This window comes from Lycorma delicatula, chromosome 3 (genome assembly GCF_047948215.1).
Source record: "Lycorma delicatula isolate Av1 chromosome 3, ASM4794821v1, whole genome shotgun sequence".
Lineage (NCBI taxonomy): Eukaryota > Metazoa > Arthropoda > Insecta > Hemiptera > Fulgoridae > Lycorma > Lycorma delicatula.
The window spans coordinates 192880290-192896203 of record NC_134457.1 but is presented as its reverse complement, the minus strand read 5'-3'; the positions used below and the strand labels follow the sequence as shown (position 1 = coordinate 192896203).

General features: G+C 28.5%; 1 protein-coding gene across 1 annotated transcript in view; it reads left to right on the top strand.

Annotated features, from left to right (window-relative positions):
- Nucleotides 1-15914, top strand: part of LOC142322313 (cGMP-dependent protein kinase, isozyme 1-like) — a 257621-nt gene that overhangs the window by 235301 nt on the left and 6406 nt on the right. The window contains exons 10-14 of the mRNA XM_075361250.1: nt 3950-4166; nt 7133-7364; nt 9826-9989; nt 10289-10474; nt 10871-10937. Of these exons, the coding sequence (XP_075217365.1) occupies nt 3950-4166; nt 7133-7364; nt 9826-9989; nt 10289-10474; nt 10871-10937 (866 nt within the window). The remainder of the gene's footprint in view (nt 1-3949; nt 4167-7132; nt 7365-9825; nt 9990-10288; nt 10475-10870; nt 10938-15914) is intronic.

The window sequence follows — 15914 nt, the reverse complement described above, 5'->3', positions numbered from 1 at the left end:
CTCCTGGACTTTCATAACCTATTCTACTTGTGAAAATAATAGAAAAAGTTGATATAAACATATGTTATAAAATTCTTCATTTGCGAGTTACGGCTAGTGAAAGATTTCCCCCTGATTTCAGCTACCCCGGAGAAATGAGATCATACTGAAATTTTTAGGACGTTATTTTAAGACTCAGAATTAGTGATTTCTTATGATTTTTGACCTGAAAAATTGAATATATTTCCCAGTATCGTATCTGTGGTAGTTTTTGAGAAATCTTGGGTGAAAACCAATAAATTGGGATTAAAAACCATGTTTTTTTTTTTTATGTAAAATAACTTTGTTAAATGGGTAATAAACACATAAAACCTTTAAACAAAACCTGTAGAGAATTAATTCTGAACAAATTGGTGTAAGATACGTTGAATAAAACAAAGAAAAGTTGGAAAAATTTGAATTTTATTTAGAAATTGTACACTAGACCAAAGTGTCTGTCCAAAGTAATGTCTGTATATGTACCAGTTTTGTAAATGTCCAAAAGTAAGCCCGCCATTCTCAGCACAGTTATGGGGATGCTTCTGTACTGCTTTTGTTGCTCTTTTTACTTCTTCAGAGCTGTTCATAAATTTCTCAGCTGTATCCATAATGCGAACAATCAATACTTCACGAGCATATATTTTTGTTTTGTATATAATACTTTTTATTCATCCCCAGACGCAGAAATCTAAAGGTGTTAGATCAGGCGATCTTGGTGCCCAGAAATGTGGACCCCACAACCAATCCATTTCTCATGAAATGATAATTCAAGTGAGGAATTGACCAAGAGAAGTGCAGGGTGGCGCCATCGTGCTAGAAGTATTCTTTGTGTCTCGGCGCTAGAGGAACGTCTTCAACAGCTGCGGCAATTCTTCTTGAAGAGTGCAAGTAGACCTCAACATTTAAGCGGTCAGCTAATATGAACGGTCCAAACAGTCGATTTTGAAGAAGGCTGCATCATACCTTGATGCTAAATCGGAAATGAAAATTGCCTTCCATCATTTCATGAGGATTTACTTCTGTCCATGTATGTTCATTGAGAGTTGTTGATGCCATCTAGAGTGAAATTTGCCTCGTTGGTAAACAAAACATAATTGTAGAGTTGTCAATTTTTATTTCACTAGTTGCAGAACTCCAAGCGAAGTGAACCGTCTTTTGTGTGAAGATGTTGAATTGTCTGTTTGATAAGGATAAAAGTTTTGTTATATCATCCAAATCCATTGAATGTGAAACTCCTATTCACTTAGAAAGACGTCGTATACTGAAGCCTGGACTGTGCTGAACTGCATCGATAATAATTTTATCAATAACAGCATCATGTTTGACAGATCGTTAGTATCTGGTAGTGAACCTGTTTCCCAAAGATTGTGAAATGTCACTCTATTTGTTGTGGGATCTGGAATCCTGCGATTCAAAAAACATATTTCATATTCTTCTGCAGCAACTGTAGCATTACCATTACACATACTCAAAATGAATACCATATCAGCGGTTTCCTCTGTTGTAAATAACTACAGCATTACTTCAATGGCAAACCGATCACGTTCAAACTGAAAATTCACAGAAAACCTTCGCTAACGATAGTACAGTTCACAGTACCTGATATACTTATTGTACCTTACAAAATGATTTAAACATTAATACAGTATTGCACGTAGTTGATCAGCTGTAGTTACTTTATTACCAATTTTGAAATAATAATTCTTCAAATATTTTATTGTATTTCTGTCATTAATAAAAAGATTATTATATAAGTAATCTTTATTTTACAAATTGTGTAATTTCCAGTTTTTGTTAAATTTTTAACAGTAAATTCTGTTTTTACAAATTTTTCACATCACAAAAAAGAACTGTTTTTTGTTTACATTGGATAAGTGTATTTTTCTGACAAATTTAATGTATTGTTTCTAAATAAAATTTGAATTTTTCTATGTTTTCTTTGTTTTATTCAACCACTTTGTTTTCTTACACCATTTTGTTCAGAATTAAATTGTCAACAGTATTTGTTTAAAAATTTTATGTGCTTATTACCCATTTAATAAAGTTATTGTATCTCAAACATAAACAGGATTTTTTACCTAAATTTATTGATTTTAACCCCAGATTTCTCAAAAACTACCACAGATACGGTACTGGGACATATTTGATTTTTTAGGTCAAAAATCATAAGAAATCATTTATTCTGCTCCTTAATTAACTTCCTAAAAATTTCAGTACAAGTTCATTTCTCCAGGGTAGCTGAAATCCGAGCAAAATCTTTCACTAGCTGTGATTCGCAAACAAAGCATTTTTTAGGATATATGTTTATAAATAGACTTTTTCATTATTTTCACAAGTAGAAATATGTTATGAAAGTCCCAGTAGATCTCCATAATACACTCTGTATCAGTAATATGTTTTCAGTATCTGTATCTGTAATTTGACATGTTACATTTATAATTAACTTCAATTCTGTAAGTACAATGATAAATAAAAGATAAACAAAAAATTGAATAGCAATGACAAAAAAAAAATACAAGTAGCAGATGTAAAAATAGATTTAAATTTCAGTTACAATAATGTGAATAAAAAATTAAAGAAAAGAAACAAAAATGTACATTGCAAAGAGATAAGAGAATTTAAATTGGTATTTATGATGACCTATCAGCTGCACATGATATCAAAAGATGCCTAAATAAATTTACAGTAATTTTTTTTTTCAGCCAGATGTTTCTAATCCCCAAGGAACATCTGACAAAGTGGGATCCAATTGAATAAAAAAGAACTAGGGTTAAAATTCAATTGCAAAATCTTAATAATAAATCAGCCCACCAAATCTTAAGTTTAACAATATAAATATCACAGTTTCTCTGTGGTAGGCTAACTGATTACTGTGAATAAATGCTTGATTACAATACAAGTGCAAGCAGATGGTGTGAAATTTGCTTTTTACTTTCAAAAAAATGACTAATAAAACATGCTCTTAGTCAAGTTTGTAACCATTACAAACTTGAAATGCAAAAGTTTATTTGCAAAGAGAATATAACATAATATAACAAAAAAGACTTCACAACTGAAAATAAGAACCCAAAATCTTTATTTGTTTAATATTTAATGTATTTACAGTTATTTACTTTAAAACCTATTGACTGCATTTAGTATAACATAACATATTAGTACAATATGTTATCAACAGTTGGCATCCATAGCCTGAAAAAGAAGGCAATGCTTCTTTTTCAGGCATGGTGCATGGTGCATGGTGCATAAGTGCATGGTTAAAATGTTGTAAAGGTTCTCCTACATACTAATACTTTAAATAAGAAAGAGTACTATAACAATTCATCCATCAGTTCGAAACGGGTGAGTGATTAATATTACTGGTGTTCAGTTGCTATACAAACAGTTCTTTGATGCTGCAGGTTGCAGGTTTAAATCAAGAAAAGATTCAGTTACTTGTTTCCTTACTTTTTTTAAGATAACTCATTGCTCATTATAAATAAAAGAGAAGGGTGATAGCAATAATTTATTTACTAGCTGTAACCAAATAATAATTTGTTTAGTATCTAATATGTACTAATACTTAATAGTCCCTGTACATGAGCAGTCAGCCACAGTCTGAATAAGGTCAAGTGCTTTTGTAAGAGGAAAGTACTCAGGGATAAATAATTCAGCAAAGGAATTTTGACAATCATTAAAAAAATTATGAAGTTTAAAATAAGTGCCGTTTAGCTGATCCCTTTGAGTAAATAACCTCTATGATTATAATGCGATCACAAACTCTGCTTATATAATCTTATTTAAATATATTCATCTTTGATAAAAATAAATTGTTTATTTTGTCAGTCCAGTGAGTTTTTCTATTCTTTTCTACACATCTATCTTCATAAAAATCTCAAATTACTTATTTTATTTATTATAAAAAAATTTTTCTATTAAATTTTTATTGTTTTAGATCTGGAATACTTGAGTTTAAATGATTTGGATATAGTAGCAACATTAGGTATAGGAGGTTTTGGAAGAGTTGAACTTGTTCAATGTATTTATGACAAAAGTCAAACATATGCACTGAAATGTTTAAAGAAACGTCATATTGTAGAGACTCATCAACAAGAACATGTATATAGTGAAAAGAATATTATGATTGAATGTAGAAGTCCATTCATTTGCAGGTAAATGATAAATAAAATTTTATTATTATCATTAACTAGTAAAAACACTCATCATTTAAATTTAACAAAGAAATATGTATGCTTTTGTTGATTATGAAAATACATTAGATTGTGTTATGGATTTCTGTAATATAATCGGGGAGAAGTTTTTAAAAGTAAGGATAAGGGATCATCCAAACATTTAATTACAATAATAAAAGTATATATCATAAACAAAAATAGTAATTATAAAATAAGGTGTACAAATTGGGTTGTAGATAGGTAGACAGATTCAAATAGGTGTGCACCCCAATAATCATTGTTTTTAATATTTAATCTGACATTTTTGTAAGGCAATTGAAAGAAGTTATAAATTGCTGGGGAAATGTGAGCCATTACTTTTTATATATATATACATTACATTTTTACATGATCAGATTGTTGTACAGCTTTTGAAAGAACACTAGATTGCTTCATGATTAGATCAAGAATGTATAAATATAAACAACCTATGCAAGAAATGTAACTTTAAAACTAACAAAATCCAAACAAACAAAAATCTAACAAAATTAATATTGGAAATAGTTTAAAGAAAAACCTATAAAACTGTTGTAAGATAGATTTAGAATTTATGTCTACATAAGACTGAAAAGAAAAAATATTTCATTACGAAATTAAAATGTTGAAGAGATTTAAGAAGTAATCATAACCATTCAAAGACATTTTTATTTAATTAGTTGTATGACACATAAACATAGCTATTTCTATTTAAATAATGTAAAAACATTAATCAGTATAAATAAAATATGACCTTTGTTTTGTTGTGCCCTAATAACTTAAAAACTACTAAACCGATTTCGCTAAAAATTTCACTATTTATTATTATTTGTCCTGGTTATGTTTACATGTTATAAGTTCCATATGTCGAAGACTGTTTAAAAGAGATGCATTGAAAATTTAAAAACACAGATCATTATTTTCAATCAGGTAAATTGAAAATAATTCTGTAATTCATGGTGAATTACAGCACGAATAATGCTTCGACATCAATGAAATGAATGTATATGAACAATCAAATATTAAAAAAATTAGTTAAAGAACAAAAACAAGTGTATGATACTCTAATGGGAGTGAGTAAAAAAAGATGAAGGCGGTGGAATTTATTTCTTAAATGCACCAGGTGCACAGGAAAAACATTTCTCATTTCATTGATATTGGCAACCATATGTTCACAAAATAATACTGCATTGGTAATCAGATCATCTGGAATTATGACAACTGTTTCGAATGTTGGTTAAATAGCACATTCCGCACCTAAATTGCATTGAATATGCAATACATTGAAACACCAATATGCAAAATTTCAAAAATATCAGGAATGGGTAAAAAGTACTTCAGCAATGCAAGTTAATTGTCTGGGATGAATGCACAATGGTACATAAATATTGTCGGAAGCATTTGATCAAACTTTCCAAGATTTACATGTAAACGAACATCCATTTATTTGGTGATTCACTAATATTATTAGTAGATGATTTCATCAGAGATTTCCTGTTATACCACGTTCAATACCAGCTGATGAACTTAATGCATGTCAAATTTGTGGAGGCAAGTTAACAACCGACATTAATGACAAAGATGCGTGTTCAATTGCAAAATAATGCTTCTGCAGAACATTTTGAAAACAATTATTAGATATTAGAAATGGCAAAATTACAATTGATAAATCGACAGGGTACATAAAATTACCAGAAGAATTGGTTCAATGTATATTTTCAGATATCACACAGCATTACAAAAATCATCAATGGTTAAGTGAACGCAATATTAGCTGCAAAAGATATGGATGTAAATGTTTACAACACCATTCAACATGCATTACCAGCCTAAACAGTTACTTATAAATCAGTAGATACTGTTATTAATCAAGATGAAGCAGTAAATTAGTTTTTCTCATGGTCAATTATATGTTGCATGTAGGAAAAACTAGTGATTTATTTATATATGCACCAAATAAAAATCACCAAAAATATTGTATATCCCAGTGCAGTGCAATGATTTTGATTTATTTAATTGAAATACAATTAATATTGAATTTATATTGTAATTTTATTATTTTTGTAATATAATTTAATACAAAATTTATTTAATTCATATACTCAAATTTAGCAATAGTGAAGCATTGCCAGGTCCACTAGTAACTAGAATATTAAGCACTTAAGAAACTAGGTTTAATTTACTGAGTCATAATGAATGACATTATTGTGGCTAATGAACTGCCCTCAGGTGGTTAAACTATCATATAGTCATTACATAATCCACAAATTCAGATTTTGACTGAATTACTCTTAAAACACATATCCTGGAAAGTACCAAGTAAGGGTATCAAAGGCATAAAAATTGTTTTCCACAAAGTTAAACTTAGAGATATACTTATCACATAGTAATATTTATAAGTCAAGAGTTGTGAGTGTCTTATAACTATTATGTCAAATGTGTGTGATATATGTAGTTAGCTTATGAATTTTTTATTTTATAATTACCAGTTATCAATCATCAATATGTAGCCCTGTAATTAGCTTACAAGAAGTAATTAAATATTATAATTATATTAAGTATTATAATTTGGACAACCAAGCTCTGAAGCAAAGGTTTTAAATCAAAAGGTTTTTTCTTTACGCCTTTTTTAAATTCTAGATCAGTTGCATAAAGTATACCTAATTATTCTAAAACAAAAATAATAGTAGGCATTTTTAACAATATAAAATAAACTTTTTTAAGCAGGCTAACATGTAACTGCAAATATTAGTTTTCAGTGTTTAGTACAACCTAATAATCCAGTGTGACCTATATAATTTAAGATGTTAATCTGAAAAATGTAAATATAATATTCATTTTCTTAATTTTTGAGAAGTTTTGCTAAATTATATAACTTTAGGGAGAGTGAGATGTTATTTACAATATTAATTTAATTTTCATCATTTCAGGTTATATAAAACATTTAAAGATTCAAAATATGTGTATATGTTACTGGAAGCATGTCTAGGAGGAGAAGTTTGGACAATTTTAAGAGACAGGGGTTGTTTTGATGATGCTACAGCTTGTTTTATCACTGCTTGTGTTGTTGAAGCCTTAGATTATCTTCATTCTAGAGGAATTGTTTATAGAGATCTTAAACCAGAAAATCTTCTACTTGATTCTCAAGGTTATGTGAAACTTGTAAGCATCTAAAATTAGTCCAGATTAGTCCTAAGATAAGATTAAAATATTTCATATTTATATTTCAGGGAGTTTAGTATTCCTAATGAATCAATTACTTGTTAGATTTATTTTAATGATAAACAGGAAATAATTTTAATATTAATAAACTCTTAAGATATTGGTAATGCTGGCTATAATAGTATCATATAAGAACTAAAAAGTAAGAATGTACATAAATGTAATAAATTTGAATCAACTGATTCAGATAAAAAATTGAAGTGAATCAACTGATTCAGATTCACTTCAATTTTTTCATCAATTTTCCCAGGTTTATTAGGACTTAAATTGGATTCTATATGTTTTTTTTAGTTATACATTAACTGATACAACTTTTAAAGCGGGACTCATCATACCATACAACTTAAATTTCAGAAAGCACCTCCATATATATAGCATAATAGCCACCATAATATATATAAAGTACTGTAGTATTGTTATCTTGATTTTAAATTTGTTTTTCAATTTAAGTTAGATTCTACAATTGTTACTGAAAAATAATGCATAAATGCTTTTTCATCAGTCTGTGAGAATAATTAGTTAAATTTCAAATAATGATTTTTAATTTTCTATTAATGATTATTTCTTAAAAGTTATCAGTAAGTGGAAAAAATTATTATGATAAATTGCATGAAAAATTTGTTCTGAGTTTGAGGGGTAATCTTCTTACTGCTTTTATGTTAAATCTGTGCTTGTTTTCCAATGCCAAATTTCTTGAAGATTTTTTAAAACGAAAATACTTAGTAAATACTAATTATATCTAGTCAGATATGTAAATGGGTTATATATAAAGTACATATGTTTAAGACCCCATTTAGTATATTTGAGAATTTTCCGTATTTAACAAATTTGATTTTTGAAAGTTTTTGACAGCTTGATAATAGGGAAGCTATTACCAAGCTTGGTAATAGGGAATAATTTTTACACACATTTTTTGCTCAAGTTTTTCTAAAGTCATGCAGGATTTTTTGGTAGGCTCATGCCAAATGGAAATGCTGAAAACAGTACTTAAAAAGTAGAAAGTTAAATTAACCAAAAGCAAATTAGAAATTTATGTAGATTTTTGGAAGTACAAAATGAAAAAATGCTAATTAGTTTATATTATTAATTTATGATTTTTGTTTCAACAGTCTACTCGTCTTTAACAAAGAACTCAGGAATTTCATCAGTTGAAATAGTTTATTATAAATTTCTGGATAACATTTAAAGTAAAATTTATTTTTTTTTACTTTTACCTAAGGTCAAAAGTCATGTTTTCTTTAAACGTTGCAAAAGTTAATAATTTTTTTGTTTAGCATTCCTCATTCGCCATTTTGTTATGGAGATATCTGATTTCCATATCCACAACATTTCTAGAATAAAGATCCATGCAGAAATTACACCACATGTAAACAAATAATCCACTTTATTCACTTTTGGAAATATTAATGGAAGTACCTCAATTCTTCTTTTTCTACATGGATATTTTTTTATTAATATTAAATAAGTAAGAAAGGTAGGAAGATAAAAATCAGCAGAAACCTTAAAAATGATGAAAAATTAGAATTGTTGTTTGAACACAAAGTACAGATGATATAGGAGTAAAATAAATATAGCTGACGTAAGGAAAAAAAATGAGGAAAAAAAGCAAGCACTGCAACACAGTTAGAAATAGACAAGGATTTGGCCTGCCCCTTTTATTTATTTGTTTTTTAATCTATAGAATGGATTAAATAATAAAAGAACTAAAATTAAATTTTAAGTAACTGTCCAGTGAAAAAAAATACAAAATGAAGAGTTAATAAGTAACAAATGATATGGGTTTATTATTAGCAAAAGAAGTTAGAAAGTAAAGAAAAGTAAAATAAAGATAAAAAACAAAGAAGGATAATGAATAGTTAAAATAGGAGAACCAACAAATCAAATAACAAATATTCTCAACATACATACAAAAAACGGCCATATCTTGAACTTAACAAAATATGACAATAATATTTTAAATGAAAAGATGCAATTTTAAAAACACAGACACACACACACAAAGACCACATTCTTAATATGTAACTGCTTATCAACAGAATCAACATAACAATAACTACAACAATCACTGAATGTAACCTCAAGCATAGATATTTATAAAAATTTTATATTTATTACATTTTATTTGGTTGTCGTACAAAAATTAAATTTTGTTTGGTTATAATACAGAAATTAATATATTTAAATAGTTTTCATCACCAATTATCATGGAACAATTAGGAAACTTAATAAGCAACAACAAACATTGACTGTAATATGCAACTAAAAAGAAAGTAACTATCACAGTTACTGAAAGAAAATATTAATTTTTACTGTATAAAAACCAAATTATTACTGTTAATTTCATATTTTTGTATTCTGGATTGTAGAGGTATCATTATGAATTAATTATTTTTTTGTTTAGGTTGATTTTGGTTTTGCTAAAAGACTGGGATACAGTTCTAAAACGTGGACATTTTGTGGTACTCCTGAATATGTTGCACCAGAAATTATTCTTAACAAAGGTCATGATCGTGCTGTTGATTGTTGGTCTCTAGGAATTCTTATGCATGAACTCCTCACAGGAGCGTAAGTTAATTAACATAGAAATATTTTTCAGTAATTTTCTCAATTCTTTTTTTAGGACTGATAACTTCTTAAGAAGTTGATGTCATTTTTGTTTATTCAGTGTTAAAATAAAACATTAAACCTACAATTATTTGATCACTATTAAATATGATTCACTTTATTGTCTTAATGAAATAGTTATAACTAAGATTTATCAGTACTGAAAAACTACAAAGACCACCATTTAGGCCTACATGTTTGTCATGATGGCATTTATATCATCATATCTTGTTTTAAAAAAATATTATGTTGTGTTTCAGGCCACCATTTAGCGGTTCAGATCCAATGAAAGTATATAATATGATATTAAAGGGAATTAATATGGTTGTATTCCCACGACACATAACAAGATCTGCACAATGCCTAATTAAACGGTTATGCAGAGATACTCCAGCTGAAAGACTCGGTTGTCAGAAAGGAGGAATAGCGGATATTAGGAAAAATAAGTAAGATATACACAATATGTTTCATAAAATAAAAAAATCACTTAATAATTATGAACAAGTAGGAAGTGAGAATATACTTCTAGGGCTGAATATTACCTGCTTTTTTGTGGACTTTGCATGCTGATGTTTAATAGTTTTTCTCTGCAAAAACAGCAAGTGGAAACTAATTAAATTTTCACTTTTCAGCTTGTGTTACATTGTCAATAGGAACTTGTTATTCTATAGCTACTTTAGCTTATTTCATATAGACATTTTGGCTATTAGCCAAAATAACAAATTCTAGTAGATAAATAAATTAATTTATAGAAAAATAAAGCAAACAACTTAAAATGAAACAAAAATAACAGTTTTGCATGAATTTAAATAATATACCTAACTTTTTTCCTATTTTGCCAGGTGGTTTCAAGGATTTGATTGGGATGGACTACGTATGCATACATTTGTACCTCCAATAATACCTCAGGTAAAAATTTATAAATTTAATTATTTGAAGATTTTTCTAATAAAAAAATTAATCAAATTAGAAATAAAATACAATAAACTTCAAAAAATGTACTAAAATTAAAAAATGGAATAATAATATAAACTGGACAAATAGTAAAAAGAATCTATTAGCAATTTATTAATCTTAATTTGGATCTCGCCTAAATAAGTCAGAGTTTAAAGAACTGAAATTTTTTATTTAGTTTTGTACAGATTTTTTTGAAAAGTTTAGTTCATTTTAAAAAAATTCTTTTTTTTTTTTTTTTTAATTTATCTTATTTTAATATTTGAGTGAAGATAAAAGATAGAGCCAAATTTTAAATTAAGATAAAATTAAAATAATACATTTTATATGAAAAATATTTTATTTGAAACTATTTTTAATATATTTTATTTAATGTATATTGATATTTTTTCTATCAAAATGTATACCTACATCTTGTATTTATAAATCTTCTAACTAAATTTCTTTAATACCTTAATGAACCCTTGCCACATCATTCAGTTACTGTATCATTGTTTGTTTATGTAATCTACATATTTAAGAATATGGTGTCAAAAAAAATTTATAATTTTCTACGAAGACAATTTTTTCATTTAAAATATTTTCTGCTTAAATGGAAGAAATTCAACATCAATATCAGAACTTTTCAGTATTAGAGAAACTTCCTCATCAGAGAATGACCATTCTCTACATCAGAGAAACTTCCTCTACAAAATAAATAAAAGAATCGTCAAAATTTTTCCATTAAGAGGTTTACATTTTTATGAAGTAAGACAACATTACAATTAGGCCCCTTTTGCTGCGTTTATTACCTTATAAAATGGTAATTCCCTTTATAAATTATCACTGAGAAAAAATCAGAAATACTTTAAAAAGATTTTCTGAAAACATATTTCTAGGCATTTACAAATTTAAATAATAACATTTTACAATTGATTAAATTAATTTAGCTAAACTGAGAATTTTCTATTCAAAAAACTGAAATTTAGTCAGAAAACTGCTCAAAATACAGTGTCACTTTTTTCTTACCTACAAATTTCCGCAGAAGTGAATCCAATTAACCGTTTCTGATTTTGTCCCTCTTTGTGTGCGTCATGAAAAAATAGCGAAACTTATTTTAAAAAACTTTCACAGTCATTTTTTAAATAAATTATTTTCTTAATTATTTAAGTATTTTGTTTGGCTCTTCCAGATGAAAAGCTTAGAATTCGTTTTTAAGAAGAATATTTCATAGACTGTTGCTCTTTGGCCATATATTATCAACAAAATACATTTTACCAGAATTATCAAAAATTTGATGAATTATCAAATTTATGGGAAATTTCACACTGGGATGCATGCAGATGTTCTCTTGGCAACAGACTGTAATGATTTGTTCAAATGAAAATTTAAAAATTACAAAAAATAATTTAAGGGATTTACACATTTTCTTTGTTTTTGTAATCTTGATTCTGACTCTATGGATGAAATAGTTTATTTTTTACATTTATGGCTAAGTTTTTCATTTATTATTTTTGTAATAGAAATATTATTCTTGTAATTTATTATTTATTTATTATTATTATTGTAATAGAACAGTAACCTTAGCCACATTGTTTGTGTGTCTTATCCATCAACTAATGATTGTTTATTAATCACCCCATTATTTGTCAATTGTTACCCACTGAATTATTTTACAATTAGTGTATGGTTTTCAGAGGTACCATTGGAATCTACATAAAAAAGGATTTTATTTTGTAAATCCACTCTTTTAAAGCATTAAATCTAATTTAATTATGATTAAATTATATTTTAATCTCAGTATTAACATTTAAAATGTCCACTCCCATTTTGGGAGTGGACATTAAGGGAAGTTATTTTGTATATCTCTTAATAATCATATTATATATTTTAAAATATATTATGTTAACAATGAATTAATGTATTAACTAAATGAATTTACCAACTAGCAGCCCAGTTAATGTAATGATGGCTTCTAGATCTACCGATTTCAGGTTTGATACCCAGCAATACCTACATTTCCTTATTAAATGTATGCAAAATAATGAAAAAAGAAATCACCTATACTAGAGGTATTTAGATATATGGTGATAGGAACATTTTTATTTATTTATCTATTTATCTACGCATGAATAGAAGACATCTTCCTCTATGAATCATGAGATCTTGCTCTTGCTAATGGTGAGAGGACTTGAGTGCTCAGTGATACAAAGTAGCTGAACCAAAGATGCAACCGTATATGTTGCACGTATATGATGCACCCAACATGAGGTATATGTTGAGAGCCAGACTAAGGAATGATTCCTGAAAGAGGATAGCAGTAGTTGTTATGGGCTTATGTCAAAATATTCTGGAGGTAAACTATCCCCCCCATTCAGATCTCCGGGTGGGGACTACTAAGGGAAGGGTCACCAGAAAATTAATAAATAACTTTCTATGAGTCAGAGCATGGAATGTTAGAAGTCTAAAAAAGGTTGTTAAGTTAAAAAAATTAAAAAGGAAAATGGATAGGTTAAATGTACATGAAGGAATTAGTGAGGTTTGGTGGGAAGAGGAAAACGACTTTTGGTAGGTGATTTTAGAATAACTAACTCAGCATCAAATAAAGGGCAGGCAGGAGTAGGTTCCGTAATGAACAAGAAGGTAGGGAAGAGATAGAGTATTTAAAAAATTTTAGCTCATAGATCATGGTAGTATGGATAAAATCAAAACAAAAGTGCCATGATGATTATGAAGTACGAGTGTGTATATGAAGAAACTGATGAAGTAGTTTAATAACAGTTTGATATTGGAATGAAAGAATTGGAAAAAAGCAAGGAAGGAAATACTGTGGGTGAATACAGGCTGGGCAAAAGGAATGAAAGAGGGAACCAACTTATTGAGTTTAGCATGAAATATAATTTAGTAATTGCAAACACCCAGTTTAAAAATCATAATACACCATGGTTAAACAAAGTTTTAGAAATCAACTTGTCATACCCAGGAGTAGACATTGATAGCAACCATAATTTAGTGATAATGAAATGAACACTGGGGTTTAGAAACCTAAAGAAAAGGTGTCAGATGAGTTGGTGGAATCTAGAGAAACTTGAGAAAGAGGAGGTAAAGAAGAGTTTTGAGGAGAACATCGCAAGAGGTCTGAGTAAAAATGATAAGGTAGAAAATATAGAAGAAGAATGGAAATATTAAAAAGGAAATTCTTAAATCAGCACAAGCAAACTTAGGCGGAACAAAGAGAACTCATAGGAAATCTTGGATATCAGAGGTTATATTGCAACTGATGGATGAATGTAGAAAATATAAGAATGCTAGTGATGAAGAAGGATCAACAATTAAGAAACATTATAAACACTATAAATTAGCAAAAAAAGAGTGGATAAAGAAAAGTGTTCAGAAGTGGAAAGAGAAATGATCAATGGTGAAATATACAAAGCATACAGGAAAATTAATGAGAATTTTGTGGTATATAAATTAAAATCTAATAATGTGTTAAATAAAGATGGTTCACAGATTTATAATACAAAAAAAAAGGTCAATAGGTGGGGGGAATTATTAAATAGTTAATAACGGAGGAAATAAATTAGAAACTGGTGTTATAGAAGAAGAAGTCAAAGAGGATGAAAAGGGAAATACAATACTAAGATATGAATTTTATAGAGCATTAAAAGATTTGGCAGAAAGGCTCTTGGGCTAGATGGGATACCTGCAGAATTACTGCGCAGTGCAGGTGAGCAAGTTATTACTTGCTCACCTGCACTGAAGTTCCATCACACTTCAAAAAGAGCATTATTGTCATGATACCAAAGAAAGCAGGTGCAGATAAATGTTAAGAATACAGAACAATTAGCTTAACTACTCATGCATCAAAAATCTTAACTAGAATTCTGTACAGAAGAATTGAGGGGAGATTGGATGAACTGTTAGGAGAAGACCTATTTGGTTTCAGTAAAGTATAGGGACAAGAGAAGTAATTTTAGCTCTCAGATTAATAGTAGAAGGCAGATTAAAGAAAAACAAACCAACATACATGGCATTTATAGACTTAGAAAAGACATTTGATAACGTAGACTGGGATAAAATGTTCAGCATTTTAAAAAATGTAGACTTCAAGTACAGAGATATAAGAACAATTGCTAACATTCACAGAAACCAAAAAGCAACAGTAATAATCGAAGAACATAAGAAAGAAGCCGTAATAAAAAAGGGAGTTCAACAAGGATTTTCCCTATCCCAGTTACTTCTTAATCTTTACAAAAAAGTAGTTGTTAAAGAACAGTTTATCTGATGATATAGTAATTCTAGCTGAGAGTAAAAAAGATTTAAAAGAAACAATGAACAGCAAACAAGAAACAAATGAAGTCCTATGCAAGAACTACCACATGAAAGTAAACATGAACATAACGAAAGTAATTAAATGTAGTAGAAATAATGTAGATGGACCACTAAATATAAAAATAGGAAGAGAAAAGATTATGGATGTAGAAGAATTTTGTTATTTGGGAAGTAGAATTATTAAAGATGGATGAAGCAGGAGTGATATATAATGCCAAATAGCACAGCTGAAACCAGCTTTCAGTTATAATATAATTTGCTTACTTGAAAAATTAATTTATACATCAGGAAAACATTTTTGAAAGTATATGTTTGGAGTGTAGCTTTATATGGAAGTGAAATTTGGACGATTGGAGTACCTGAGAAGAAAAGATTAGAAGCTTTAGAAATGAGGTGCTAGGAGAATGTTAAAAATCAAATGGGTGAATAAAGTAACAAATGAAGAGGTGTTGCGGCAAATTGCTGAAGAAAGAAGCACTTGGGAAAGTATCGTTAAAAGAAGAGAGAAACTTATAGACGACCACCTAAGGCATCCTGGCCACCTAAGGCATCCTGGAATAGTCGCTTTGATATTGGAACAATAGGTTGAGAAAAATTGTGCAGGCAGGCAACATTTGGAAT